This window comes from Arthroderma uncinatum, assembly GCF_011692745.1.
Source record: "Arthroderma uncinatum strain CBS 119779 chromosome Unknown scaffold1, whole genome shotgun sequence".
In the NCBI taxonomy this organism is placed as follows: domain Eukaryota; kingdom Fungi; phylum Ascomycota; class Eurotiomycetes; order Onygenales; family Arthrodermataceae; genus Arthroderma; species Arthroderma uncinatum.
Genome location: NW_022983863.1, coordinates 4,585,790 through 4,612,882, shown reverse-complemented (window position 1 = coordinate 4,612,882; position 27,093 = coordinate 4,585,790). Strand labels below are relative to the sequence as shown.

The window sequence follows — 27,093 nt, the reverse complement described above, 5'->3', positions numbered from 1 at the left end:
GGCTGCCCTAGAAAACGATGTTTGATTTCTGTCGGCCTACGAGTTTCCTGGCGGAATTCACTATAATTTAAATTCAGCGTTTACAACCCCTGGATAGGCTTTTTAATTTCTCGTGGATTGCCTGTTGCTGGTCAACCGGGAAATTCCCCTTCATATTATCGATACAATGAGTCGCATGGATGATACGGTTCGGCCGCACCGCACGCACCGGACAGATACTTCGAATGAAATAAAGGATCCGGCATATACCAGGACGGTCTCCCCGAATAATGGCCCTCCTGTCCGCGATGAGGTGGCTGCGAGACCTCATAAGTCGACTCCGTCGAAGTTGCTGGCCGAAGATTTGATTATAGAGCTCGCCCAGCGAGCTGTGGATAGCGGGCTTCAGGATACAAGACGCTCTTTGGCCGGGAGCGAGGCGGTGGATGATGTTGTTCGACCAAAGCTCACGATCGACCTGGGCCACGCGAACATTGCCCGTGTCCCAGAAGCGGTGGTCAACATAATAAAGGATGAGGTTGCGAGGTGAGACTATTAATAAGGATATCGGCCCGCCGCGGGTTGTCCTTATGCCACTACCCGCTATTCAATAAATGCATACCGATAGCAAGATGCTAACAATTCACTTTTTAGGCTGTCATTATCGAATAATCATATTGATAGGATCCCCAACCGGTTCTCAGAATGTGTTCACCTTCGATACCTCAATATACGAGCAAACAACTTTACGGAGTTCCCGCGAGTGGTATGTTTTTTTGTACTTTGTTCCTATGGGCCGCGTTCACGTATTAACACCGCCTAGGTCTACAGTCTGACGTTCCTGGAAATCCTTGACCTAAGCCGGAATAAAATCACGAAACTACCAGAAGAAGTCCGCAACTTGTCCTCTTTACGGGTCTTCTCTATCATGCAGAATTTCTTAGAGGACCTCCCCAGCCAGCTCTCTGACATGAGCAAATTGCAGGTTATAAAGGTGTCCGGAAACCCGCTTAACAGTTCCTTGAAAGCTGTCTTAGAGCTCAGAGAAGCAGATGTCAATCATCTGGATATGGCCGATAATGAAAAAGATAGCGCAATTACCACGGAGCTCAAAAGATTTCTAAAAAGCAGACAGGCTGCGGCGTCTCCTGAACCTGAGTACCATGACCCTAGGTAACTATATCTACTTCCTGGGGTAACCCGCATATATAACTACTTCTGACAACGATTCACAGCGAAACGACAGAGCCACCCAAACCGCCAAAGAGAGGGAATCGCTTTCCGGTCATACCCAGGTCTAGTAATGGGACAGAGTCCACATCGGGCTCCAGGTCGCCGTCCTTGTCAAGACCACCACCTATACCCACGAGATCTCATCATAGGATGGCATCCGGTCAAAGCGGTCTCATACATCGTTCAAACACTTCAGCGAGCGTTAGTGAACGGAATCGAAGCAATAGTGAAGGGTTTATTGTGAGCTCGGCGGCATCGCGCAACAAACGGATGGGCCTGATCAGCAGAAAGAACACAGATCTTGGAACCCTCGACGAGATGCGGCCCTATAGAAACAGTCATCTACGCGGATTGAGCCATGGCTCGCTCCTCCGATCTCAACGCGGCGGTATACCGAATGACGGCAGTAACTCGTCTAGTCCAAGCAGTCCAAGGGATAGGAGACGCCTGAAAGATGGATTCGTTCATAGGTTATCCAGCCTCCCGGAGCAAAGAGTGAAAACTACAACTAAAAACCCTGTGATAATTTCCGCAAGGAGTGTGCTCTACGCCCTTTACCAGATACACCCTCACATTTCATCGTTGATCAACGTGATTAAAGCTGAAGAATACAGACGAAGCAGCCTCGAAATTGTCTTTTACAATGCAACAACTCATCTGGATCAGCTTAATGAGGCGCTGCAAAGTATCGCTGATGCAGATTTACAGGATAAGGAGATTGCCAAAAGGGTTACCGAAGCCGTCAAACATGAATGTGCAACTTGCATCACTGCTTATACGCACGTTGGAACCCAGCTCCGTGTTAATGTTTCCAAAGCCGTGGCCTTGAGCGACCCGAAATATGTCCGATCTCTCCTCCTTATGATCTACGGCAGTTTAATTGAGCTTCGCAATGCGTGCGCCGTTTTCAACGTGAAGCCAAAGCCTCGGAAACCAAAAACGGCCAAAAAACTATCCATCACCACTACCAACCAGCCGATGAGCAGGTTTACACCTGAACGCGAACCTGAACCATCGGTTACGCCAACAAGAGATAGGCACCCGCCCACTCGCCGACTGCGAAGCGAAACAACTGTACACCTGCCACCTTTTGCGCCCTTCCCCACTGCACTGCCGCCTTTCGCTCCTCATCCGACAGGCATACCGTCACATTCGAACCATCCAACGGTTCCACCCCTCGCCATTGGAGGCAGAAGCCGCTCAAGCAGCAGGTCTAATGCATTCTTACACTCATCCGGGACTTCATCCATCGCGAACACACCACGATCCGGCGAATCGTTCAACATCCTTTCGACTCCAGTTAATAACAGGATCAACCCGATTACCGGTCTAGATGAAATAGAAGAAGATCGAATCTTTGAGAGAATCTTCATCCAACTCTCCTCGGCATATAAGGCAGCACTCCAAGCTGTTCCGCTAGCTGCACGTCAATTCTCCCAATGCCTCGAAGCGGCAGAGGCATCTCGAGCTCCGCAACACCTCCGAAATCTATGTCGAAAGCTCCTTATTCGTTGTCGTTCCTGCGTAGATGTTGCTGACGCTCTAGACAGCCGGTTGTCCAATATGAAATTAAAAGAGCCTGGTGGCGGGCTACGGAACCAGCGTGAATTCTGGCATCTTTGCAAAACATTTATACAAACTTTCGTTGAATTGGTTCTCGATATACGCGAAGCCAAAACTTTCTGTCTCCTCCCTTCGGAAATCGTTGCAACTCTTCGAATAGTACAAAAGACAATCCGAGAAGCTGGACGTCTGATCGATACCTCTCCCTGGTCATATCTTGCTGAGCTTCACACCTCGAATCCCTCAAACCCGTCGAACGCGGTATCTCAGCACCAATCCAATGGTAACTTGCATTACTCCAACTCTTCCACATCAATTGCATCGCAGTCGAGCCTGGCTAGTGGATCTTCCCCGCAATCAGCCACCATGCCAGCTACACCATTGAGTGCAGCCCTTGGCCCTGCGGCGCAAGCTACCGTACCGTCTACTGCCATTCCAGCGAGTGCAACCAGTGATCGGATGTTCGCTGGGGATGTCTTCCAACGGGCAGATCTATTACTCTCCATGGCTCCTACTGCTCCGCTATTTTATCGTCGCTAGAATCAATCCTAGAGTTAGATCTTAGATCTCTATAACTCTCATACCCCCAAAACACACCATCAAGCCCGAACATACCCGCACTTATCACGACCTAAACCTCACCTCCGTGAATATGGAAACAACCATATCATTTACATCCATCTCTCATATCTTATATCCACATATGATTTTCCCTCGTCGAGCAAGAATTCACAAAATTGTCTGTCTTATTTATCATCTCGCAGTTTATATTTGGGCCTATCACATTTATTTTTGGGAACAGCGGTGTTATAGCATGGCGAAAAACAAAAAGATTCCAAGAAAGCGCTGTTGATTGTTTACCGTTGCTTTTGGCTTGTCGTCTAGGATGAAACGGGGTCCCGGTTATATTGCACAGCGAGTTGCCGAGTTGCTGTCTTATGTCGTTTCGATTTTCTTTTCGTCTTTATTCTAATCCGACTATTTCCTTTTTATTTGTCTATGGGAATGATGATGGATCATAATGTTTAAACTGACGACTCTTTCCTTTTTCTTACGTACTCATCAGTCTCCATCGTCGGTAAAGGGGTCGGTTATATTTAATGAACAATGCTACGACGGGATACCACGCAAGCAAACAATTATAACCACCAACTTCCTACATACTGCTTGACACTAGGGGGTATATATGAATCTGACCATCTACTTCCATTAACCATGGCCATAACAATATTGTTTCCCCGGCTTAAACCACACTCGTTTTACGGGGAACTGGGCCGGTCGCTTATCCATTTTTGTGACGCATGAGCCCTCGTATTTGAAATTTCCATGTTAGCTTCTGCCGGTTGCTTGAGTTTGTAGAAATTGTTTGCTCCGAATACTGCTGAGTTGTTAAGGGCACAGGGGCGTTTGGGAAAGCTGAGATATGTTGTCAATGGCCGCCTGCATGGTCCCGATCCTACATTTACACAGTCTTTATTATTCCTTTCCTAAGGTAATTCTTATAGACTAGTGAAACTGAATGCAGCAAAGGCGGATCACAGTCTATCCTGCCTATCCTTGAAGGTAAGACGCGGGAGAGTAGCTCTTAAACGTTGGTATAAACATAAACCTCTATTAAACTTACAAGAAGATCCATCAGAATCTTTAGCAGTACTCTGTATAGTCAAAATGTAACTTAAATTTGAAGACTACCAGAAGCAAATTACCGAAATAATCTTGAACCCAGTTGTTTATATTCCCAAATCAATGAGCCAAATAAAAATATTAGACATTAGACACAGTTCACGCCTCAAGATATTTATATCCCCATGGTAAGGACATTCAACGCTCAATTCTTTAAAATAACGTTTTTGACATATCGAAATACCTCTTTCGGGAGATCCGCTGGTAAAAGATGCCCGCCCTCGAGGAACAAATGATAGCTAAGCCCTCGCTCTTCATTCCATAGCCCTACCGGTTTAGCATCCTTCTGTCTGTCAAACTCGAAGTGCAACGACTGCTGAAACCCTTGTGCTCCATTCCAAGTCATGTTCTGGATAGTAATCTCAACACCAACGTGGTTTATGAGCAGGTCCAAACGTCCCTGGTAGATATGGACAGGCAGTTTATGAGTCGTTAGAAGATCTGGGATAATATTGTAGGATGGGGGAATTGGTCGATTGGCAGGCGCCATGAGTGTTGCAAGAATGTCGCGATTGCAAGACTTGAATGGGGTTAGCTTATCCATTGGACGCATGAGGTTCAATGCAGCCTGTACATCTGCCCGACTAAAATATGTTTCAAGCGCGGGGGTAGGGTTGTGGGTATTGCAGTCGTAGTTGATATTGTATACGCTAAAACACTTCCGCGTGTTCAAATAATCTGCGGTGGTGTCGTACACTGCACACTGCCCATAGCAAGTAGAGTTAAAGATAGATAATTTGATTTTTTCAGGCGTGTCCGGGTGGATGTTGCATGTTTCTAGGCTTGCCTCTACCTCTCTCCGTAATACCACCTCAGGTCTTGCGGTGTTTAGGCGTTTGGGTCCTGCGGGGATATAAAACGGGCCTTTGGGTGGATATACTTTTGCTTGTTGGCGAACAGTATCGAAGCCACACGCATGATCACCGAATGAGAGAGCCTGCATGATATCCTGAGGTATTTTTAACTTCGAGGCATGTTCCTCAATGAATCCCACGATTCCGAGGGAGGACATTCCAGTGTTGGTTCCAATCGTCCCATCTCCAATAGAAATTGATTTTAAATTCACCGGCAGCTCGTCCTTGCGGTTCATAATTTCATTGGCGATATACGGAACGTAAATCCCTGCATAGGATTCGCCCACGATGTGCACATTTTTCGTGCGGAGTATGTGTTCGAAAACGGTATCGAAATCAACTAGCCATTTGTATAGGTCCGATATTACTTGTTTATTCGAGGAAACGGGGACCTTTTCAGATGCAAAACCAGTTCCCACTGGCTGGTCGATATACAGAACATGCCCAAGCTTAGTCCAGGAATACGGGTTTCTCTCGGGGGTCGTAGAGTTTCCTGAGAATTTCAAGGGCCCGTTTTCAAGGAATGCTCCAACAATCGAGGAACAGCCTGGGCCGCCATTCAACCAGACTAAAGAGAACAAGAATTTAGAAAGCATCCAATAATGTACGGTAGTAGAACATACTTATGAGGTTGTCATCATAGGCCTTATCCTCGGTTGGAAAGAGCCAAAAGAAAAGCGAATTCCCCTCGGGCGTCCCAGGGATATTAAGTCGACCGGCCCAGTTTTGGGGTAGAGCTGGGGCATCTGGCAGTGGCCTAGTCTTGAAACTTGACTTTTCAGGTAATACGATGGGTTGCGCGTGAGGGTTAAGAGTAGGTGAAGCCCATGCCAGGGAGAGGAGGGATAATAGAGCCGTGACAATCATGATTGCCCAGTCCACGCAGCAGCAGCTAAAGTACCGTTGTACCTCCGATGATGATGTTGCTAAAAGCACGGCAAAATAACTATCTTCAGGGAAGAGTGGTGCGGAAAGAAACCCATTTAAGGGCCTGACAGAACCCTTTATGCTGAGCCGGAGGGCTAGGACAAGCGTCGAGGTGTCACGGTTCCTGACTTATTCGAGGCATGCGCCGCAGGGATATCCACTATCAAGAAGATTGCTATGTATAAGAACAAGGAAGTTATAGATAGGCCTTGCTGTCGGACTTGGCCGTCAACAACACATCAATAAACTTGCAGTTATTGATTGGGGAGTCGAGCTGCGTTTGTTTGAAATATTTCTTTCAGGAGATATCACATCAGCCATCCGAGTGAATAAACCAACGCGCTCGGATCCAACAGCGTCCATTTGTCTGTCGATATATAGGAAAAACAGAGTAAAGAGAGACGCTCCTTCATAAACTTGAAGGATAGGAGTAAAGGCCCTCAGGCCCTCGGGTTTGCGGAAATGGATTTAACTCTCAAGATCAAATGGTTCAGACACTGTACAAATTGCATAAACATGTCGATCTGCATGTTTTATAGTTGAGGGCAATGTTTTCGAGCTTTATGAAAGAAGAGCCGGCCACACGTAGTACAGGCCACTGCTCCACGGACGAGGGGCTCTTTGTTCCTCGCAGGCCAACAGCCGTCGATTACCCGCTATGCATAGTACCTCATTGATGCAACAGGATCCAACTGCAGGAGATTCGATGCCTCTCGGTGATAGGCAAAACATCTTCGTCGTCCATCGTAACTAACTCGTCCTTTGCTCCAGCGGCCAGCCCACCATCTGGAAAACGGAAAATGTTAGCAAGCCGAGTGAAAACCGACGAACAAGGGTTCTATCAGGAAATACGAGTGGCAAACGCCATAATTCCATCTGAAGCGGTTGGCAGGTCGGATTGCAATGTTCTCGAGGTCGAGGGACGTCTCTTTATGATGCCCTAAACAGCTAACCCTAGATTACCGCATTGAGTTACTGCCAATTATTAATACGACTTCGACCTCCAGCTTTTTTCTTTCTTCCTCTCTCACCTCCAATCCCATACAATTTATACGACAGACGCCCTCAGAGCTGGAGGATACGCCTCCAGCGCTAGTATTGTTTGGCTGAAATGGCGAGCTTGCCCATGTCACCGCTCTTTTCGTTGAACCGCTATAGCCGGATAATCCATAATATACTTTGCAGCGGGTTTGAAAGTGAAGCGAATAGCCCATGACATCGCGACTTTTAAGCCCACGTTGTGATGGGTTCCCCGGGTTTGGGGTTCATGAACCGCCAGGGCCGTGTTTGAGGACCATGGCATAGTTCACCAACGTCCACCTTGGTGCGTTGTGTGGCTTGAGGAGCTGCAATGATCGTTACCCTAGTATGGATAACGCGTTACCTACTACTGTCAGACCAGCGTGTCTTGCATGAGGATACGGAGTAGAGCGGCCAATGTTCGGTCCTGAAGAGCCGATTGCACCAAGGGATACAGCGGTGGAGATCCTCGATCTTGAACTCCAAGAGTATGGACTCTCGCGAGGAGCATGATTCTTCGATGAAGTCACCCTGTTTTTCGCGGGCCAGACTATTCTTCACGGCCTTGCTGGTTCTACAGGCTTATCACAGGGGTAACACCACGAGATACCGTACAAAATACTACGGGTGGTACGAGATCCAACCCTGACACGGAGGTTCCCGTCAACAAGCCCATCGCTGTTACATCCAGGAGCTTGCAGGGCAAATGGGCAAATGCTTCATGCCACCAAAAATAATGTGATCTAGCTGAAACTGGTTTTCCATTCACAGTGCAGCCCGCATCTTCGTTTTCTTGGAGACACAAACGGTAAGCATGAGGGGACTGGCTGCCCTCGTTTACCAAAGTAAAAAAAATTTCAAATACAAGGCGCGCATGCATGCCTTCCAATACCACTCGTCCCCGGTGGCCTGAGGAGGGGGCCATCCTCGCCGATGGGAGGGAGACGAGACGACTGGGACAGGCTGGGGAAAGTGGAACTCCATTATTCTCTTTCCCAACGATCACCCTCGATGCGCCCATCAGATACCTTGCGTTAGGCTGTGGAATAGAATATGACGGCTACGGCATTGATCCGCAGGTCTATGATATCACCCAGGCGGCAAACCGCATGATGCGAAAGTCCATTTGGGGCTCCTTGCCGGGCGCACCTCTCCACGGAGGTACCGTCGATGCCGGGTGATAGCAGGCCCTCCAAGGTCCCCTTTATTCGCCTCAACAGGGCCTTGCAGCAGCCTGACTTCGCACACGGTCCGCTGTACTAAAGGAAAAAACAGGCTTGTAATGTCGAGTCAAGGCTGTGCCCGCGAGAATCCAGGGTCAGGCAGGCGTTGCTGAAGACCATTCCCAAGTCAACAGCGAATTACGGAAGAGGGTCACAATTGTACGAAGAATCACCCTCATCGTAGGATCCGGATCATGAGAATAGTTTCACCATCACGCAATTCGCCTGCAACCACGACATGAACGAAGGTAGCTCAATCAATTCCTTCCCACTGACGGAATAATCCATCTTTTTCACCTTTTCGAGCGAGTGTCAATGGCTGGAAAAAAATCCTTTGTTAATACATGCATGCCGGCGCCGCTTGCTGATTTGCTGGGGATTCCTCGCCATTTTTTTAACTCCGACCAACCACTCTAGCGCCTTCGCCTCACTTTTTGATGCGAAGATCCCTTGTTCAAAAGGGAGGGAATTGCGGAACCGTGAATAAGCTCCAGACTGCTTTTTAATTTTCGCCTTTGCCCTATACAAAACTGCCAGCGCAATCGTGGCAGAAATTAATGTCTTAAAACTCCCTCTTGACTCCTTACCACTTCCTGCAGCAGCATTACATGACCAAGGACTGCAAGCGGCGCCAGCTTTCCGACTCCACCCCGTTCAGCAATTCATCTACGCACACAAATCCCATTGCTGTCGTGAATCCTCTTCGCCTTGAGTCGTGGACTCATTGGTTATTTGCCAGATTTCCTTCCCCCTCGGCCCGTCGCCCAACCATACATACATACTATGCCCAAGTCTGCTTCGCTGTAAACTGCACCCGGCTCTTTTGTTGCTTTTTCTCTTCTCCTCATTGAAAGCAAAAATTTCTTTGCTCGCCTGACTCCTCCCCTCGCGCTGTCATTGCTTCCCTCTCAAGGGCTTCTACGTCTTCTATTCCTTTGCTGATAGAGACGCTTCATTCTCGCGAACCCGATGAACGACGCACTCTAATTGCATCACTCATCGAGGCGGACATGAACAACAACACCATTTACACCCTTCGAATGGTATTGACCCTAATAAATCCTTCATCGTGACAAAAAAGAAAGGATACATTTCTTTTTTACCTTCTCAAAACAAAAAGTAATTCAAACGTCATCGTCTGAGGGGCGAAGTTGGCTTCTGCGCAAGGGAGAGTGGTTGTATCGTTATTCATCTTTCTCCAACCTCTTCCTTTCTCCGTTACTCCCTTGAACATTCTTCTTGAATTTTCCATCTTTTTTCTTTCTTCTTAGGTTCTGTTTGAGTGAAGGGCGGAGGGTGAAGGGTGAGGATGATGGATTCACCACACAAGGCAAACCCATCAAAGGCACGGCCTCACGGGAAGGACAGTGAAGATCCGGGTTACATCCTATCTCATTCTTGGATGAATAATAATGATTCCCAAAATGTGCCAAAACAAGACTCGAGAGAGCAACCGAAGACTTCACATTCTCGCCATCACCGTCAACGCCACAATGGTGATTCTTCCATGAGCAACCATGCAATATCACAACACCCTTTGTCACCTCAGTATAATGGTCTACGATCTTCTCTTCCGCCATCCCCAACTCCACCTCCAATCCCTTTCCCACATCATCGCCCTGAGCTGCAATACCCTGCTTTTGAAGAAACTAGTACCCAGGAAGCATCAACCACTGAAGAGGCTGACGAAATCGAGCTTGAGCGATACGACGACGGGACAGTTCCAGCCATGGTTATCCAGATTCCAGCAGGCATGCAACTTGATGCACGTCAGATCAAGATACTTCAGAATGCCGAACGCCTACCCCCAATTCGGACAAGCACTCTCAGCGAACTCGACCTGAACCACATCATGAGAAATATCAATTTACGGGTAGATGTCAACTTCGACCGTGAACTCCATTTCCAACCTATTGCTGGCGAGAAAGGGCATGAAAAACGAAAGATGGCAGAGGCTTATTGGGAAGCCATAGCCCTGGAAATTTCCGTGCATGGCTACTACTCCACGACCAAGAAGCAACAGACCTTTAGCCAGGCAAGCCATCAGACTGCTGGAGGGCATAAGCGCATGCCTAGCGATTCAGTAGGCGTCTTCGAACCAAGGTTACCAGTGATGCTAGAGACATTGAAAGATGTCGTAAGCAGTCTAGTTCCAGAGCGAGATCAGCAAAGCGTAATGCAAAATTTGGATGTACCATTTCTCCTGCAACAGGTGCATAAGGGCGTCCTAGATATGGTCAACCTCACGAAATGGCTTGCCGCCTTGCTGAAAACCCACTGCGCACCAATGAGAGACCCCTGGGCAGATAAAATGGTCGCGGAAATTAGCGAAGGATGTGCAACTGGGGATACATACAAAATGGTGGACGGGCTTAGAACAATGTTCGGCACACTAGAGTCGATGAAACTGGTATATTTTCATTTCCTTATAATCGTAAGCAGTTTGTGGTGTGACCTAACATGCATTCTTTAGGATGTTGCGAATCATCAGATACGTGCATTTAGAGTGATCCTGATAGATGATACGGTTCGGTTTCTACAGAGCGACTTTAGGAAAAGAATGGCGGCAAATGCTATCGACATATCACGAGCAAGGAGGTGGTATCTGGAGATTTGTCACCAGCCGTTGTATAAGTCCCCTTATTTACAACACGAGCTTAGAGGAAGCTACGCACCAATAGCCCTCCTTTTTATGGGGCTGTTCTCCCTCCTTGTGCCATTTGAGCACCCAAAACAATTCCCGGATGTTTTCGAGTTTGACGCCGAGCGACTGTGGTTCCTCCGGGCAGATATACAGGACCTGATGGGACTGGAAATATGCTCCCGAGTGTTTGAACTAATTGCTATAGAACAAGGCCGGCATAGCCCCTTCTACCAGCAAGCAAAAGCCGCACTTCCATCGCGCATCTGTTGCATCCTTGACAATTGTCCTGACAGCATCACCGCCGATTTTGATGCTCGCAAATATGACCCCAGCACACCGAATGCGAATGACAAATGGCGAAGCAACATAGGCCAAATTGCTCTGGAAATTGCACAAAGCCTTTGTTCTCTCGATGGTAGCAACAAGAACAATACCTTCCCAGACGGCAAAACTTTACACAGCGTAGAGAAATATCTCGAATTCTTCTTCACCTCTCCAACTGGTCAATCCCGCGAATTCAGCCTTTCAATCCAAGCGGATCTTGAGGAAGCTACATTTGCTTATGTTAAAAAATACTTACAGATGACACCACTGGAGATGGCCGAGGATCAACGCCCTAGGCAATACCCCGACGTTAGGAAAATCCCATGCTCTCAACAGTTATTGGTGAGTGTGGATGGCATAGCGAAGCGTCTAGCTCATATCGGAGTCCTGCACTGGAGAGTCTGGGCTCCTGTATTATACCTCCACGAGGCACCTGGGATATCGTTTGCGCCTGGAAGCCATATGAGCACAATGTACGCGACGGAGTAACGTCTGTCACCCACTCACGCCTTATCCAAAAACCGCATCGGTAACGTCCTTCTTGTTTCAGATTTTTACTCTCGGCTCGAGCTACACCCATATCCAGCGTTTACTTCTGCAGCCCTGAAGCATATACGTTTTTCCTTGTCCCGCTTTCATATTTACTACTTACCATAGACTATCTTTTTTGTTGATACTCGCACATTTCCTCCTTGTTATTCTGGGTTACATCTCCCTGCTACGATATTATGTTTGCTGACCAGTTTTCTTCTTCTTTTTTTTTACTTCGTTATTTGGCGATTCATAATGGGATTCGAAATACGGAGTTTCAAGCGCACTTTTTCCTTAGTTCCCCCTGCGTTTTATTTTCCTGTTTACTTTTTCCTTTTGTTTCTTTTTGCTATTTCTTTTGTTGGCGGCGCTTTAGAAGCGATTTAATTTAGTAGTTACGAGAGACGGGCCAGGAAGATACGAAAAAAATGAAAATAAGTTATTGTCAATCTCCTTCTTATATACCTCCATAGTAGAATATACAATAAGAGGTTTTTTTATATTGATATTCATATTATTTTATGTTTACTGTGAGGCCTAGTTGTGTGTACTCCGTAAAACTAGAGTTTCTTGAAGATCCCGAAATAAATTGGCAATTTTACACATTCACTTCTTAACATCATCCCCTTAACCAGATTTTCATCAGAATTATGCACAGCAGTCCAAGGAGGGATATGTCATAGTTATCTTCCCTTATGTTTGGGCTCCAAGTTACGCGAATACGTATTATATCCCATCTCCGCCCTACAATACATCTGCTACCTCTTGTACAGAGTGAGCTATGCCAGCCGTCGTCACCAGACTTAGCTCTCTCAAACTTCGACAATTGCAAAAGATAGCGCTTTCAACTGGGATATTATCATCAGGAACCAAAAAAGACCTAACCAATCGGTTAATTGAGACATTCCAAAAGTACAATCCTCAACCGTACGAAGATGACTCTATTTCGAAGCGCGACTTGGTCGCGTCAAGACTGCAGGAAAGACACGCGAAGCCAATGAGCATTTTGAGCATCGATATGGGAATTCGAAATTTGGCTTATGCGCATTTACTGGTTTCCCCTCGAACGGCCACTGAAGCCAGCGTTCGGGATTTGGATGGAAACGTATCAATGCCACTCACAGCCTCTAAAATACGTTTGAATGCGTGGGATCGACTTGCGATATCTGCCTTCCCAAGATATGATATCGAGAAAGACCCTGCGACAATACCCATTTCAAAACTAGGCGGGCTAAGGAGAGCTTTACCATGCCCGAGTAACGAAGAAGGGAATGCAGAGGTGGAAAGCAAAGAACACTTTGCACCATATTTATACGCCTCACACGCCTACACACTAATCACGTCCCTTTTGGAAACGTACAAACCGACACACGTCCTAATTGAGCGGCAGCGATTCCGATCGGGAGGCGGCAGTGCGGTTCAGGAATGGACTATTCGCGTTGGCGTGTTTGAAGGCATGCTTTATGCTGTACTCCATACATTACAGCGACAGGCGAAAAAGGAATTCGGCAACGTGTTTGTTCAAGGTGTCGACCCACAGAGGGTGGTAAGATATTGGACAAACGGCGAGATAAAGGAAGACTCAACGCCGGAGCCAAAGAAAAAGAGGGTCAGCTCAAAGGAAGGCAAGAAGGCCAAAATCGATTTAATTGGGAGATGTATTTCCCGATCCATCAGCGCTGCCGATTGCTATACGAATATCGACGGCGGCGGAGTCGTGGAAAGGCTAAAGCAAGAAGTATCCTTGGATCTAGACCTGGTTGAGGATAGCCACGCAAGGGATATTGTACACGCATACCTTGAAAAATGGAATTGCGGGAATCGAGGGTCAAAGAAACGACCTACATCAGCTAATTCAACAGCCGACGGTAATAGCAACGTCGCTGACATTGGGAAGCTTGATGATTTGGCCGACTCGCTTTTACAGGGCATCACGTGGTTGGAATGGCAAAGAACAACTGAAAAGTTACTGCATAGCGATTCAGCCATTTTCGCCTCACTCTGAAAGGGATATCTAATCATAAAAAGCCAGAAATCAAATAATCTAAGACATGATTCTGAAGAAGAAGAAGAAGTAGAAGAAGAAGTTATAAAAGGGTCTGGTGTCAACCAAACATCGAAGTGAAAGTCAAAAAAATAAAATAAAAGCAAGCCAGACCACGGAAATAGCCCATTGTTGCGTAAACCATGCAACGTAGAAAGTGTTCTTAAAATTCTCCTTATAACCCCAAGCCGTCATAATATCAAATCTCTAGTGACTTCCCCTAAAATCCGCTGGGAGTGGCAGCTGGGTAGTGGTAGGTGCCGGTGCCGGTGCCATGGGGGACAGGCATACCGTTGCTAGGGGTTGGGTATGGAGCATCGGTGGATGGCTTGCCGTGCTTGGAGTGGGTGGGCTTGTGGTGCTTGGAGTGGGAAGCCTCAGGAGCCTTCACAACTGGTGCGTCGTGGGTGGGAGCAGGGGCGTTTCCACCCTGGCTTTGGCCGCTGGTTTGCTCTGGGGCTTGAGGGTTCTAATTGTTACAAGTTAGTAAACGTTTTCCTGATTTACTTCAGGAGGGATAGGGACATACGACAGTAACTGTCTCAGTAACAGTGGCAGTTGCCTGTGTAACGGTAACGGTGACAGGGGCAGGGCAAGAATCAGCACCTGGGCCACCAACTGGGCCGGAGCCGCCAGATGGGCCCTTTGGAACGTCGGTTGGGGCACTTCCTGAGCCGCCTGCAGCGGAGGTGGTGCAGGAGGAGCTGACGGTGACCCAAGAGGTGGTGGTGGAAGTGCTTGAGATGGTGGTGGTTTGGTATTCAGTTGGCTCGTTATTCTTTGATGGGCCGGCGGGAGTCTACATTGTAATGTTAGCCAACGCACTCAGCTAGGAAGTTACAATTTCCAACTTACAGGAATGAGGGTTTGAGTCTCAATAGCTAGCGGTGCAGTGGTCGTGAAAGTGTATGTCGTGACACTGGCGCGTGGTCCAGAGCCGACAATGTAAGTTACAGTCGATGTGACTTCAACAACACTTGGGTACTGAGTTGGCTTGGGGTTGGTTCCCGTTCCAGTCGGGACAACGATCGAGGTGATTCCGGCCGAGGAAGAGTCGACTGGCTTTTGAACTGGGGGCTCTGGAACCGCGCCAGTTGGTGAAGGGTAGCCAGTGCTCAATGGCACACTGGGGGCAGTGCCGACCTGGCGGTTGAAATGGCGGTATCTGTGGCGTCCGTGGGAGGCCGCATCAGAGAAAGCCGCGAGTGCCACAGTAAGGGCGATAGAGGTCTTGGTAAAGAAATGCATAGTTGCTGAGGAAAAGCTGTTCTGGACAAAGATTGTCGGATATCGGTCGAAATATGTTCAAGAATGAGGGTTGTCGACGAAATCAATTCGTCTGGGGGGCCTCCTGTTAAAAGAATGTGGTGCACTTTCTCAAGAGTGAGAGAAGAGGCTAGATGGAGCAAAAATGAGGGTATGGCTCTGCCAGGGATAATGAGAGACTGAACGACCAAAACGACGACTGGGAAAAGAGTATATAAAAGAGCGAGGGGTGTGCGGGTGTATGTATATAAAGGCGGATTTAACTCAGGGCCCGTCAGGGGGAAGACTGATAGGATCAGGAACCGGGGCCTTTTTCTCCTCCCGGCTTGGGCGGTCTTTTTCCGGTACCCATAAACATGACACCCCCTGCCTGGAACCCTGGTGTGGCAGTTCAATGCCTCTCTCGCCATGCCTTCCCGTCGTCCTGTCTCGTTCGAGCTGATGCCCGGCCGCTCCACTGCGCCCATACTCGACCAATTAAGAGTTTGCGTATCACGACGTTTATCTTGTTCCTTGCATGAAAGAGCCAAACAGACTCGTCCCAGTGGAGGCTTCCACGAGCAAAGGCAAGGCCAGACTATGTCCAGGAGGGTTACAGCCAACCCTAAATTTTCCTCGGCTCGATTCTCACTGAAACCTTTGGGCGGGACCAAGTAGGATCTGCTTGTTGTCAATTTTAATTTCTGTACGCCGTGGTGCCTTCAGCCATTCATGCGAGGTATTCACGCGCCGGTACGGAGCCGTCATATCATCACGCAGTAAGCTGGGCAAATCAGCGCCGCCACAGCCGTATTCATTTTTGCTTTGGCACACCGTCTTGTTAAGATTAAAATCGTGAGTTGTTTATGCAAGGGCCGTAACCCAACAGCCACTTATACATCAGTGCTGCGAAGCGGGTGGTGGTGGAACGCCGACGCTCCACTGTATAAAAACCAAAGGCCCCCGACTGGTGGAGAGAAGGAGGTTTGCCTTGTCCAGGCCGCTTCAAGGGCGGCAACGAGATATCTTCTTTAAATTAAACCATGCACGTACACCCAGAGGCCCAGGAGCACAAGCGGTCGAATCCGTTTGAGATATGGCGTTTCTGCGCATTTCTCGTTGCTGTCGCTAATATTGCTCTATCCGGTGTCTGGCTAAGATCTGACGTAGCGTGAGATAAATATCTGAAACGCACCGTCGGCCTTGGGCAGAACATAGCTCGTTACATATAGACTCTGCACCGCACGCCTATAATAAGCACTGGCCGTGCTTGGTCTTCGTTTCTTTTTCTCGTTTGCCAAAACTGCCTTCCCAACTTCGTGGCAAATAGGATCTGGCGGTTGAAATGAAATTGGTAATCGTAATCGGGCAATCCAGCCGCAAATAAAGCCCTGCACTATCGTGGCAATGAATATAAATCTCCGGAGTATTCTTGCATCGGCGCCAGACAGCAAACTTGAGTCGCAACGGCGTGTGTGACACCAGAGAGGAAGGTGAAAAATTCTATACCCTTCGACGCCTCCCGCGAGGCACCGGTGGCTTGATCCTAGGAGCGTGCAGGTGAAACGATCTAGCCTGGTGGTCACAGCCTCGCAGTCCCAGTACGAGCCCGGAGAACCGATGCGGAGGAGGGCGCTGTTGACGTGGCTTGTTGGATACAACAGATATAACAACCGGCCATGGTCCTGGGCGATATTGGGTATCCATCAAGGATTTTTCATACTGTAGCAACATATAACAACTACTCCGTACTCCGGGTCTGCTGCCCGATAGTCTCATCCGCGATAGAGAGTCCTTTGTCGTAGCCGTGCCATCTCAGCCCCTTTTCTGTAACCAACCTCCGCGCTGCCTGTTCTTCAGATGCTCCGAACGTAGAGACAGACCTCCGTGCCGCGCGATCTCACGGCAGATAGACGCTTGCGGTGGAAACATCCTCGGCGCCGCCCTGTCGATCGAGGATTTTGATCGGCCCTGATGGTCGATCCTGTCGTTATCGTGTCCAGCTTCTCTGGTTCCCTAGTTTCATCGGTCCGAAGATACGGGAGTTGACTCGCATAACGCCTTGGTTCACAGCAGAGGCGAGGATTGCGCCTGGGATGATCCTGACAGTGCAGCCTCCCACGGTCTGAAACTCCGAAACAAAATATAAATAGACGCTGGCTGTGGCTGTGGCTCAAGCCTCGTGAAAGAGGCGGCGTTGGCGAAGTTGAAGTTGGTGCAACGAAGACGTCACAACAACTGATATCTGAAGATCAGGGTCGATGCATGGCTTGACACCGTCTTTATTCCGCTGTACACCGATCTTTATACCTCGCTCTATCGGCGTCGCAGGTATGGCTGCACAGACTGTACCCCTAGAGCAGCTTCGCTCGCGGTATAGATCATCTCTGCAGGAGTTCAGCGCTGGCTCGGGCTATTTTCAGCTGCTGGACACTGTATCTTCAGGCAAAGGCTCTAATTCTCAGCCAGAAAACCTCTACGTCTTGGACTCGTCGTTCAACCCGCCTACTATCGCGCATGCGCAGATGGTAACATCCGCACTGAGAGCAGCACATACCAAGGGTTCTACGCCGTCGAGGTTGCTACTGCTGCTGGCCATCCAAAATGCAGATAAGCAGCCAAAGCCGGCGTTGTTTGAAGACCGGCTCGTCATGATGCGACTGGCTGCGGAAGACCTCCAGGAGTCTATATCTAAAGATATCGCCCAAGACGATGGTCTTGCTATCGATATTGGAGTTACAAAACGTCCGTACTTTGTCGATAAAGCAGTGGCCATTGCAACAGGTAACGGAGGTGTCTACCCTCAGGAGGTCGAGCAAGTCCATTTGACAGGATACGATACTCTGGTCCGGATTTTTGAACCCAGATATTATCCTGCTGAGAATCTGGGTGTCCTTGACGCTTTCTTCAACCTTCACAGGCTCAGGGTAATGCTACGGCCTGATGCTAGCTGGGGAGATAGGGACGAGCAGCAGGCATTCCTTGCTAACCTGGCTAAAGGGGCAGCAGAGAAGCTCGGTGCTAAGAGGGAATGGGCAGACCGCATTGAGCTGGTAGAGAGTAACGATGTTGATAGAGAGCCGGTGAGCTCTACCACCGCAAGAGATGCCTCTCAGGAAGACCTGAACCTGCTTTCTAAACTCGTCACACCGCGGATATATCAGTATATCGTGGATCATGAGCTTTATACTGACGGGAGATGACATTTATACGAATGTTATCATACCTCCATATACAATATATATTTTTACAAAATGTCATCCAGTTATCGCACACCAGCCTCCTTATCAACCTCAAGGATGTCGTTATTTACTCTTCGTCTGCTCTTGTCCCAAGCACATATACCATCCCTCCACTAATCAAGTTCACCAAACCGATACCCATAGCAGCACCCCTCACTGCCCCTCTGGCAGTCCATTTCTTCATAAACGCCTGCTTCCTCCTCCCTGCCAGTAGAATATATAAACCGGACCACGCAGCGCTGGCACCAGCAGCATCCTTCTTGTAGCCTGACAGATTCATGTAGGTTGTGAGCAGTAGTATAGGCGGGAATAACATAGGCAGCGGCTGGAGAGGGCGTAAATGGAGTGCGGTCACAAATGTGGCAAGCAATGTCGGCGGGAAAGGCGATTCTATTTGCGATTTAGTTCAGTAGTTGTTAGTGAGCTTCATGGATCAACTAGCTGTTAAAGCTATTTTAAATACGACGTCTTTCGGGGGGCTGGCTTGGAACCGAGTACCTCCCCATGCACGAGCATATTGAGCCAGTGACTGCTTCGGCTTTGCAGCTGTTGAAGTTTCGAGTTCTCGAGCCATGGCTTATATCGTGGCAACGCAGCTCCTTTGTAGTTATCGGAGGGCTCTGCTTCACGGAAGTCAAGCAGACTGCGGGTATTAAGTTGCGGTGGTGTCCAAATTAAGCGTCTTCAGTCCAATTGCTATCACCAGGTGCAATCTCGATGCTTTGGCGTCTTGAGTGAAGTGATTGATGTCTGATATCGTCGGCGTTTTCGATGTTTCGATGTTTATGGTCAAGGAAAAATCTTGGTCAGCTTTCGCATCACGTGATATCTCAACTTTCTGGCCAGAACGAAATGAATTAATCGAGGAATCGAGGAATCGAGGAAACGAAAGCCCGCCATCCGGACGTTTTTTGGAGGTTTGATATCGCGAATCCAAAGGCCATCGTCTACGTCCCGTTTTTGCTTATCAGGATATGTCCTGAGTGTTGCTCGATCTACGCCATTTTTCCACTTTAGCTAAACGGCCCTGACGACTCCAAGCCTCGCCCGTGAACTCCAGCACTCCCCTCGAGCTCCGAACCCTGTCTCCTTGTTCCCCGCCTGGCGTATACCCAGGAGCTCGCTTCTTAGGACGCCATACGACTTGAAACCTACGGAACGACTCAGACATGCCTTCAGCCACCGCTTCCGGCGCGGATACAAAGTCCAGCGGCGCACACTCCCGCCAGCATAACCAAGGGAACCAAGATCGAAAGTACACTCCAGAGCAGAAGGCGGCAGTACTACGAGTACGGAAGTGCTCGGTCACAGCATTTTATGAAATTTTGGCTGTTGAGAAAACCGCGACAGATGGAGAGATTAAGAAGGCTTATCGGAAGCTCAGCTTATTGACCCACCCAGACAAGAATGGATATGACGGCGCGGATGAAGCATTTAAGAGTAAGTATGCGCCTATTGATTATATTTGCCCTTTAGACACCGTCCGAGGGGTCCCTGAGATCATGCTCTAATTCGGGAACAACGAGTATAGTGGTATCGAGGGCGTTCCAGATATTATCCGATGCAGACAAGAAGTCCAAATATGACAAGTTTGGTGGCGATCCAGAAAACAGATTTAACGCCGGAGCGTCGACATCTTCGCCTTTCAGTGGATTTGGAGGCTTCCAGCCGCATCCTGGACAGCGATATGCGTATGAAGAGGAAATCTCTCCGGAGGAGCTGTTTAATCGATTCTTTGGTGGAGCTGCTGGCGGAGGATTCGGGCCGTTCGGTATGACCCCAGATGCTAGAGTATCAGTTGAAGGTCCAGTATGCTAATGAGAGCTTTAGGAGGTGGCATTTTTGACGGTGGCCCGCAATTCGTTTTCAATATGGGTGGTGGCCCTGGTTTCCGCGTGCATCAATTTGGAGGATCTCGACCACGAAGACGCCCGAGAGATTCAAACCAGCCGGAGCCTTCTCAAACTCCCCCGGGTGTCGCTTCACTATCACAGTTCCTCCCACTACTCCTACTTTTTATCCTTCCTTTCCTCTCCAACCTGTTCGGCAGCACTACACCTTCTACACCCGCCTTCCGACTTCACACTCCCGCTCCACCACACACCCTCCAACGAATGACGCCCAAACTCAAACTTAAGTACTTCCTTAACCCGTCAGATATCGAAGACTACAGTCCGCGCAAGCTTCATCAACTAGATCAGAGAATCGAAGTCGACTACGTTTCTAATCTACGACACGAATGCCAGGCCGAGATAAATTATCGTGACCGCTTAGTCCAAGACGCACAAGGCTGGTTTTTCCCAGACGTGGAGAAGATGAGGGAAGCACAAGACCTAGAGCTGAAGAGCTGTGCGAAGCTAAAGGCACTCGGCTGAACTTGGGTACTAATCTGACGCTCGACTCACGTATTACTGACTTTTACCTTCTTCTTCCTTTTTTATAACCTGATACGAATAGACAGCCATTATTTTCATGCTGAAAGAGGTTCTGGGCGTTTTTGCGACTGTGCATTTATTACTTTTAATATCCCAAGTGCTGATGGGGAGGGCATCAAGAACATGAGCCAACGGTTTCCTGCACATACCGCCTTCGGTGCATTCTCCTTTTTTGTCTATATGGCCAGAATCTTATTCTCGATTTGCCTTGAGCTGTCTGTGTATTCTCTATGAAATGCTTATATATATTTCTCCCCAACTCTAGTATTGCATCTCTAGACATTTCTTAAGAAGATTTTTCCATGTTAACCCGGAAGGTATAATAGTTCATCAAGCCTATCACTATATGATTATCACTATATAACACCTTTTAACCCACTTCCTCTGCTGTATCTCCTCGTCTGCGTTTATCATAGTTTGAGGCTTAGGTGGGCGTTGAAGCCTAGGCTTATCTAATCACATTTATGACGATGTAAACGGCGCGAGCTTCCACTACAAGACATCAAGTTGACAAGGGATTCCATCTTCATGCTACTGTGAAATAAATGCTGCAGTGTTATAGACTATTATAACTCCGCGTCAGAGAGAGGAACCGCCCACCTTCTAGAGCTGCTTTAGCCATGGACGATATGGACGCAGATCAGGTAAAGCTTGCCCGCCATAGCCCTATATTGTGATTCCTAGATGCCATTCACCGAGACAGAAGCTCACTGACTGTCCTAGATCCGCAACAAGCGGCTGGCGAAGCTTGCTTCTCAAGCTACAAGTTCTTCTTCATCGCCGCAAAATGAGTCCCAAACTCCTTCACAGCCCGCCTCGTCCGCTTCAACCCCACGGCAACAGCAACAACCGCAGCCTAGTTCCTCCAGCGGAACAGAATCAGGGACACACCCGGACCCTTCCAACCAACCCTCAGATATGAAACGGATTAGAATTACTCAAGCGGGAAACCTAGGCTCGGCAGCCAAAGCTTCAAGACCCCCAGAGACTATTGAAGAGTTTGAAAATCGGACACTATGCAATATATTCAGGATCAGCCTGCAAGAGGATCGTCGAACAGATGTAAACGGCCAGAAACTCACGTACGTGAGCGGAGTGCGACGAGATCTTGAAGAAGATGGCGCCCCAGTTCGCATGAGCACCGCCGTTCTAGACCAGGCTTTACTTGAAGCGGCTTCTCAGACGGACAACCAAAAACCTCTATCATACCTACTGCCATGTTGGAAGAGAATAAACACTCTAATCAAAGGCTTTAAGAAACACGCAGTTGGTGATCCAAAATATGACATCGTTCTGGAAGCCAGAAGGTTATGCATGGGCTACTGTATATTCGCAGCAACGATGCCCGAAATGTTCGGGTATGTACTAGTATTCCTTTCATTAACGCCAAAAAGGGCTACACTGACAAGTCCGAAAGAGTCGAATTCCCTCCACCTGCCCCGCTTAAGCCACATCTTCTCCTCGACCCGGATGATGACCAGGGCCTTGGTCAAGAATTTATCCTGGAGGCTCTAAAACGAACAGAAGAAGATGACACGATTATGCCAGCTTTTATTACAGCTGTCGAAAAGATGAGTCAGGATCTTTCGAAGCTTACCATCGATGACGATTATCTGCCTTATATGAAGGTGAGAGACTAAGCAAGACTACACAATGGTTGTTGATATGGATACCTGACTTATTATCTCCCATGCAGGCACTACGTAACCTCGTCCGCTACCCAGCAATAGCAACTGCTATTACGGAATCACCCAAGTTCAACCTGTTGGCCCTACCTTCTGCCTTTGAACAAATAACACTTCTAGGCCCGTGGTTTGCACTCTCTCCACTACATCGCGACGTAACACTTAAATATTTTTCGAGCCCCAAGACTCGAGATCAACACTTTATTCTAAACGCTCAGAGGTCACTGAGGATGACACAGCAACTGCTACAGAGCGAGTTATTGGATATCATCAACCAGCTCATTAGAGCTTCAAAATCTGCACGAGAACAGGTTTTAGATTGGTTTGCAGCGGCATTGAATGCCAACCACAAACGGAGAGCCCTCAATGTAGATCCTACACGAGTATCCTCTGATGGATTTATGTTCAACATTACTACCTGTCTTGACCAGCTTTGTGAGCCGTTTATGGATGCCGCTTTTACCAAGGTATGCTTTTTGGTCCATACGGAATGTCCTTCACCTTTAACTAACTCTCCTTAGATTGACAGGATAGAGCTGGAATATCTCCAGCGGAAACCAAGAATACAGATGAGGGATGAAACGAAATTGAACGCCGACCAGGAAACCTCAGATGCATTCTATGACAAGACGGCGGATGGGGCATCAAATTTCATCACAGAAATATTTTTCTTGACCGTCGCTGCTCACCACTACGGCAGTGAGTCATTAACCTCAAAGCTCAGTGATCTTGATAGGCACCTGAGAGATATGCAGACGCAAATCGACCGTTTTGAACTTGAGAGGCATCGATGGATTTCTAACCCTCCGCAGCTGCGGATGTTCGAGGAAGCGCTGAAGAAGTACAAGGACCGACTTGACCTAGGCATAGCTTTTCAATATGCTCTCCAGGGGATACTATTTGATGAAATTTGGCAATCCCGCTCTATGCAATTCATGAGATACGTGGTCGTCTGGTTGCTGCGTTTGATATCTGGCCGCAATTTCCCGAAGGAGCCAATTAAGCTGCCATTACCAGAGCAACAATCTGAAGCTCTGAAATGCCTTCCAGAATACTTTCTTGAAGATGTAATCAGCAATTTCAAGTTCATAATGCTGAACATGCCGCAAATCGTCACTTCCACGCAGGGAGATGAGGTGATAATGCTATGCATCACTCTCCTACAAAGCTCCAACTATATCAAGAACCCATTCCTGAAATCTGGCTTAGTATCCATCCTTTTCTATGGTACCTTGTCTCGTCGAAGCGGCGGAAGAGGAGTCCTTGTTGACATCTTAAACTCCATGCCATTCGCCCTAAACCACCTTCTTCATGGCCTAATGACATTCTACATCGAGGCGGAATTTACGGGCACCCACACGCAATTCAGCGATAAGTTCAACATCCGATACGAGATATTCCAGATTATCAAGTGCATTTGGCCAAACCAAGTCTACCGAGAGAAGCTATCTACTGAAGCGAAGAAAAACTTGGATTTCTTTGTCCAGTTCGTAAACCTTCTTCTCAATGATGTAACATATATCCTCGACGAGTCGTTTAGTTCATTCCTCAAGATCCATGACACACAAGAGGAGTTGAATCGGGACGGGGGTTCAATGGACGAGACCACTCGACAACAAAAGGAAGAGCTCCTAGCAACTGAGAAACGCAGGGCAAAAGCAACCATGCAACTAACTAACGAAACAGTGGCAATGCTTAAGCTCTTTACCGAGGCACTGGCCGATTCATTCACAATGAAAGAAATTGTGCAGCGTCTAGCTGATATGATAAACTATAACCTCGATGCCATGGTCGGCCCAAAGAGCGCGAACCTGCGCGTGGACAACCTAGCTGAATATGGCTTCAGCCCTCGTAATATGTTGAATGAGATCACCGACGTTTACCTGAACTTGATGGGCAAAGAAAGTTTCATCCTAGCAATTGCTCGGGATGGACGATCGTACAAGCCAGCGAATTTTGAAAAGGCTGCCGAAATTCTTAAGAAATTTGCCCTGAAATCCCCTGAAGATTTGGCTAAATGGGACCAACTACGGGCTGCAGTGAAGATGGCTAAGGAGGAGGATGACCGTGCGGAGGAGGATCTAGGAGAAATTCCAGATGAATTCTTAGGTTCGTGTTTAATGCTTGGGCGTAGCGTTGAGAGGTTTAATCTGTTTGCTAACTTAATTCGTTTTCTTAGATCCTCTGATGTGCACGCTCATGGAAGACCCTGTTATCCTGCCGAGTTCAAAGGTGACAATTGACAGGTCAACCATCCGGTCTCATCTTCTCAGTGATCCTAATGATCCGTTCAACCGTGCCGCTCTGAAGATTGAGGACGTAGTTCCAGGTGAGTCGCTATCACGACTGTTACTCCGTGATATAGTTCGCTAATCATTCGTCCAATTAGATACCGAGATGAAAGCGAAAATCGAAGCGTTCAGGGCGGAGAAAAAGGCCGCGAGGCTGGAGAAAGACTCCGTCAAGAACGGCGATAAAATGGAGACCGGCCCTGGTTAGAGACGACGTAGACAATTGTATAGATTTATGTTTGTTTACTCGATTCGCCACGCCGTTTGACAGGCTTGACTTGGTTTCCTCTCGGGAGTTTGACTAGTGTTCTTTACAATAGGACCAGAACCATATGCTTTAACGTTCTACATCAAATGGTACAACCCTGGACACTCTCAACTAGAATCGCCTTTGTGCTCCATCAGTACGTAGATATGGATGTTGTTTTACTGTTAAGCTCCCAGCGAACTATTTTTTTAGTCAGGGGTAGGATCCACACGCCAAACTCAATTGAGTCTAAGCGCTTTATGGCCCATCTACGAAGTCAACAACAACTCCAGCCTCGAGCCTCAGACGTCAACGAAAACTTCTACGCTTCACACACTCAGCACGATGGACGCAATAAGGGACTCCGTGGCAGGATGGGTTGACTCCCTTCCTCCACGCGCGGATTTCTTCCCCGTTACTCAACCAGCATACACAGTCCTGCTAACCGTCTTCCAGTATTTCCTCCTCGTGAGATCCCCTCCCCCCAGCTTGGCCATAGTAACAACATACTGACATAAATATCTATTCCAGATCCCACTCATCCAGATGATAACCCCGTACTATCCTCAAGGCAAAACCTCCTTGTCTAAATCCTTCCTCAACCTCCCCGGTCGGTATACATGGTGTATAATGGAAAGCACCGGAATGATAAACTTCATCTACATCCTCTCAACATCCGATCAAGGCAGTGGCTTTTCCGGCCTATCGACATGGCATAAAGTCATCGCTGTGATCTATGTGCTTCACTACGTCAACCGAGCGATCATAACGCCCCTCTTCCTCGCACCAAGCATGTCACCTATCCATATCGAAATCGTACTTTTCGCAGTAGGCTTCCACTACATCAGCTCAAGCTGTTTGGCGTTCTGGCTACTTGGATATAAAACATTCATGACCACTGCTGGTACCGCTGATGCGCCAGGCGTTCTGTACGATGCGACGACCGTTTCTGCGCCAGAGATGACTGGATACATGGCGTACGTACCATACGTTGGCCTCGCGCTCTTCCTGGTTGGAATGTACGGAAACATTCAGTCTGAAAACACGCTATTCGAGCTACGCAAGGAGGAAGCGCACAGGAGACAAAGGCAGCAAACGAAGGGAATCGCGAACGTGAGCGCAAGCGCGGCTGGTAAATCGATATATGAGAAGGTTTACGTCCTTCCTCCGGCGGAGGGATATTTTTCCTCGATACTCTTCCCACATTATGCGTTGGAGTGGATTGAATGGTCGGGTTTCCTGCTTATTGTGCTATCACTCACGACCTTCAGCTCAACGCCTGTCGTGGAGTCGACGTCATTGGTGGCCGTAGTACCTCTAATGCCATTTTACGCGCCAATCGCTAAATTTCTGACAACTACATGTGGCTTACCATTCCCATTCCCAGCGTTGTTGACGTTCGTGAATATCATGGCAACTACGGCGGTTCGCGCTCGCTGGGGAAGGGCCTGGTATACTGAGCGCTTTGGTGCGCAGGCAGTGGGCTCAAGGGGAGCGTTTGTTCCATACTGCAAATGGTTGTGAAGAAAACGAGTATTCACCACGATAGAGGAATCTACTAACTAGCAAGAATACTATGAGAGTTATAAAAACGTGAGTTGAAATGTTGAATAATGCTTTTTTATTAATAATTGATACCGTAGGGACCGTTAAGGGGACTCCTCGAATAACATAAAAAAAGCCGAGCAATTTTTTGAAATTCTCTATTAACATGGGGGGTAAAAATAAACAAGGAGAAAGTCATGAGGTTGAAAAAGAAAAAAAAAACAATTAGATGGAAATAAGCTAAGATCTCATGAACTAACGCCGATGTTGAGATCGTGGGTATTTTTGTAATTCAAAGAGAAAACCATTTCCATTCCACTACCAGCCTGCCCGAATATCCGCTATGCATGTTGAAACATTGTGCCTTTTTTTCATTAT

At 48.0% G+C, this 27,093-nt stretch overlaps 9 protein-coding genes across 9 annotated transcripts; 7 read left to right on the top strand and 2 right to left on the bottom strand.

The window, feature by feature from the left end:
• Nucleotides 1-166: 166 nt before the first annotated feature.
• On the top strand, nucleotides 167-3,315 carry GIQ15_01397 (RAM signaling pathway protein domain-containing protein; the record flags this gene model as incomplete). The annotated part of the gene is made up of 4 exons (XM_033548814.1): nucleotides 167-525; nucleotides 634-745; nucleotides 803-1,152; nucleotides 1,215-3,315. The coding sequence occupies 4 exons, from the start codon at nucleotides 167-169 to the stop codon at nucleotides 3,313-3,315; spliced, it is 2,922 nt and encodes a 973-aa protein (XP_033409765.1).
• A 1,288-nt stretch (nucleotides 3,316-4,603) lies between these two features.
• Nucleotides 4,604-6,179, bottom strand: GIQ15_01396 (carboxypeptidase cpdS; the record flags this gene model as incomplete). The annotated part of the gene is made up of 2 exons (XM_033548813.1): nucleotides 4,604-5,880; nucleotides 5,936-6,179. 2 exons carry the CDS (start codon nucleotides 6,177-6,179, stop codon nucleotides 4,604-4,606), a joined length of 1,521 nt encoding a protein of 506 aa, XP_033409764.1.
• Nucleotides 6,180-8,137: 1,958 nt separating this feature from the next.
• On the top strand, nucleotides 8,138-8,440 carry GIQ15_01395 (uncharacterized protein; the record flags this gene model as incomplete). The annotated part of the gene is made up of 1 exon (XM_033548812.1): nucleotides 8,138-8,440. The coding sequence occupies one exon, from the start codon at nucleotides 8,138-8,140 to the stop codon at nucleotides 8,438-8,440; it is 303 nt and encodes a 100-aa protein (XP_033409763.1).
• A 1,535-nt stretch (nucleotides 8,441-9,975) lies between these two features.
• On the top strand, nucleotides 9,976-11,939 carry GIQ15_01394 (SOK1; the record flags this gene model as incomplete). Its single annotated transcript, XM_033548811.1, has 3 exons — nucleotides 9,976-9,978; nucleotides 10,032-10,892; nucleotides 10,956-11,939. 3 exons carry the CDS (start codon nucleotides 9,976-9,978, stop codon nucleotides 11,937-11,939), a joined length of 1,848 nt encoding a protein of 615 aa, XP_033409762.1.
• Nucleotides 11,940-12,762: 823 nt separating this feature from the next.
• Nucleotides 12,763-13,986, top strand: GIQ15_01393 (uncharacterized protein; the record flags this gene model as incomplete). Its single annotated transcript, XM_033548810.1, has 1 exon — nucleotides 12,763-13,986. The coding sequence occupies one exon, from the start codon at nucleotides 12,763-12,765 to the stop codon at nucleotides 13,984-13,986; it is 1,224 nt and encodes a 407-aa protein (XP_033409761.1).
• Nucleotides 13,987-14,245: 259 nt separating this feature from the next.
• GIQ15_01392 (uncharacterized protein) lies at nucleotides 14,246-15,273 on the bottom strand (the record flags this gene model as incomplete). Its single annotated transcript, XM_033548809.1, has 3 exons — nucleotides 14,246-14,494; nucleotides 14,555-14,824; nucleotides 14,881-15,273. 3 exons carry the CDS (start codon nucleotides 15,271-15,273, stop codon nucleotides 14,246-14,248), a joined length of 912 nt encoding a protein of 303 aa, XP_033409760.1.
• A 2,330-nt stretch (nucleotides 15,274-17,603) lies between these two features.
• On the top strand, nucleotides 17,604-18,473 carry GIQ15_01391 (uncharacterized protein; the record flags this gene model as incomplete). Its single annotated transcript, XM_033548808.1, has 1 exon — nucleotides 17,604-18,473. The coding sequence occupies one exon, from the start codon at nucleotides 17,604-17,606 to the stop codon at nucleotides 18,471-18,473; it is 870 nt and encodes a 289-aa protein (XP_033409759.1).
• A 1,208-nt stretch (nucleotides 18,474-19,681) lies between these two features.
• Nucleotides 19,682-20,887, top strand: GIQ15_01390 (ER associated DnaJ chaperone; the record flags this gene model as incomplete). Its single annotated transcript, XM_033548807.1, has 3 exons — nucleotides 19,682-19,952; nucleotides 20,044-20,283; nucleotides 20,343-20,887. The coding sequence occupies 3 exons, from the start codon at nucleotides 19,682-19,684 to the stop codon at nucleotides 20,885-20,887; spliced, it is 1,056 nt and encodes a 351-aa protein (XP_033409758.1).
• A 680-nt stretch (nucleotides 20,888-21,567) lies between these two features.
• Nucleotides 21,568-26,694, top strand: GIQ15_01389 (ubiquitin conjugation factor E4; the record flags this gene model as incomplete). The annotated part of the gene is made up of 10 exons (XM_033548806.1): nucleotides 21,568-21,591; nucleotides 21,671-22,305; nucleotides 22,365-22,575; nucleotides 22,644-23,099; nucleotides 23,154-24,741; nucleotides 24,812-24,961; nucleotides 25,022-25,126; nucleotides 25,244-25,327; nucleotides 25,388-25,638; nucleotides 25,702-26,694. 10 exons carry the CDS (start codon nucleotides 21,568-21,570, stop codon nucleotides 26,692-26,694), a joined length of 4,497 nt encoding a protein of 1,498 aa, XP_033409757.1.
• Nucleotides 26,695-27,093: the final 399 nt, after the last annotated feature.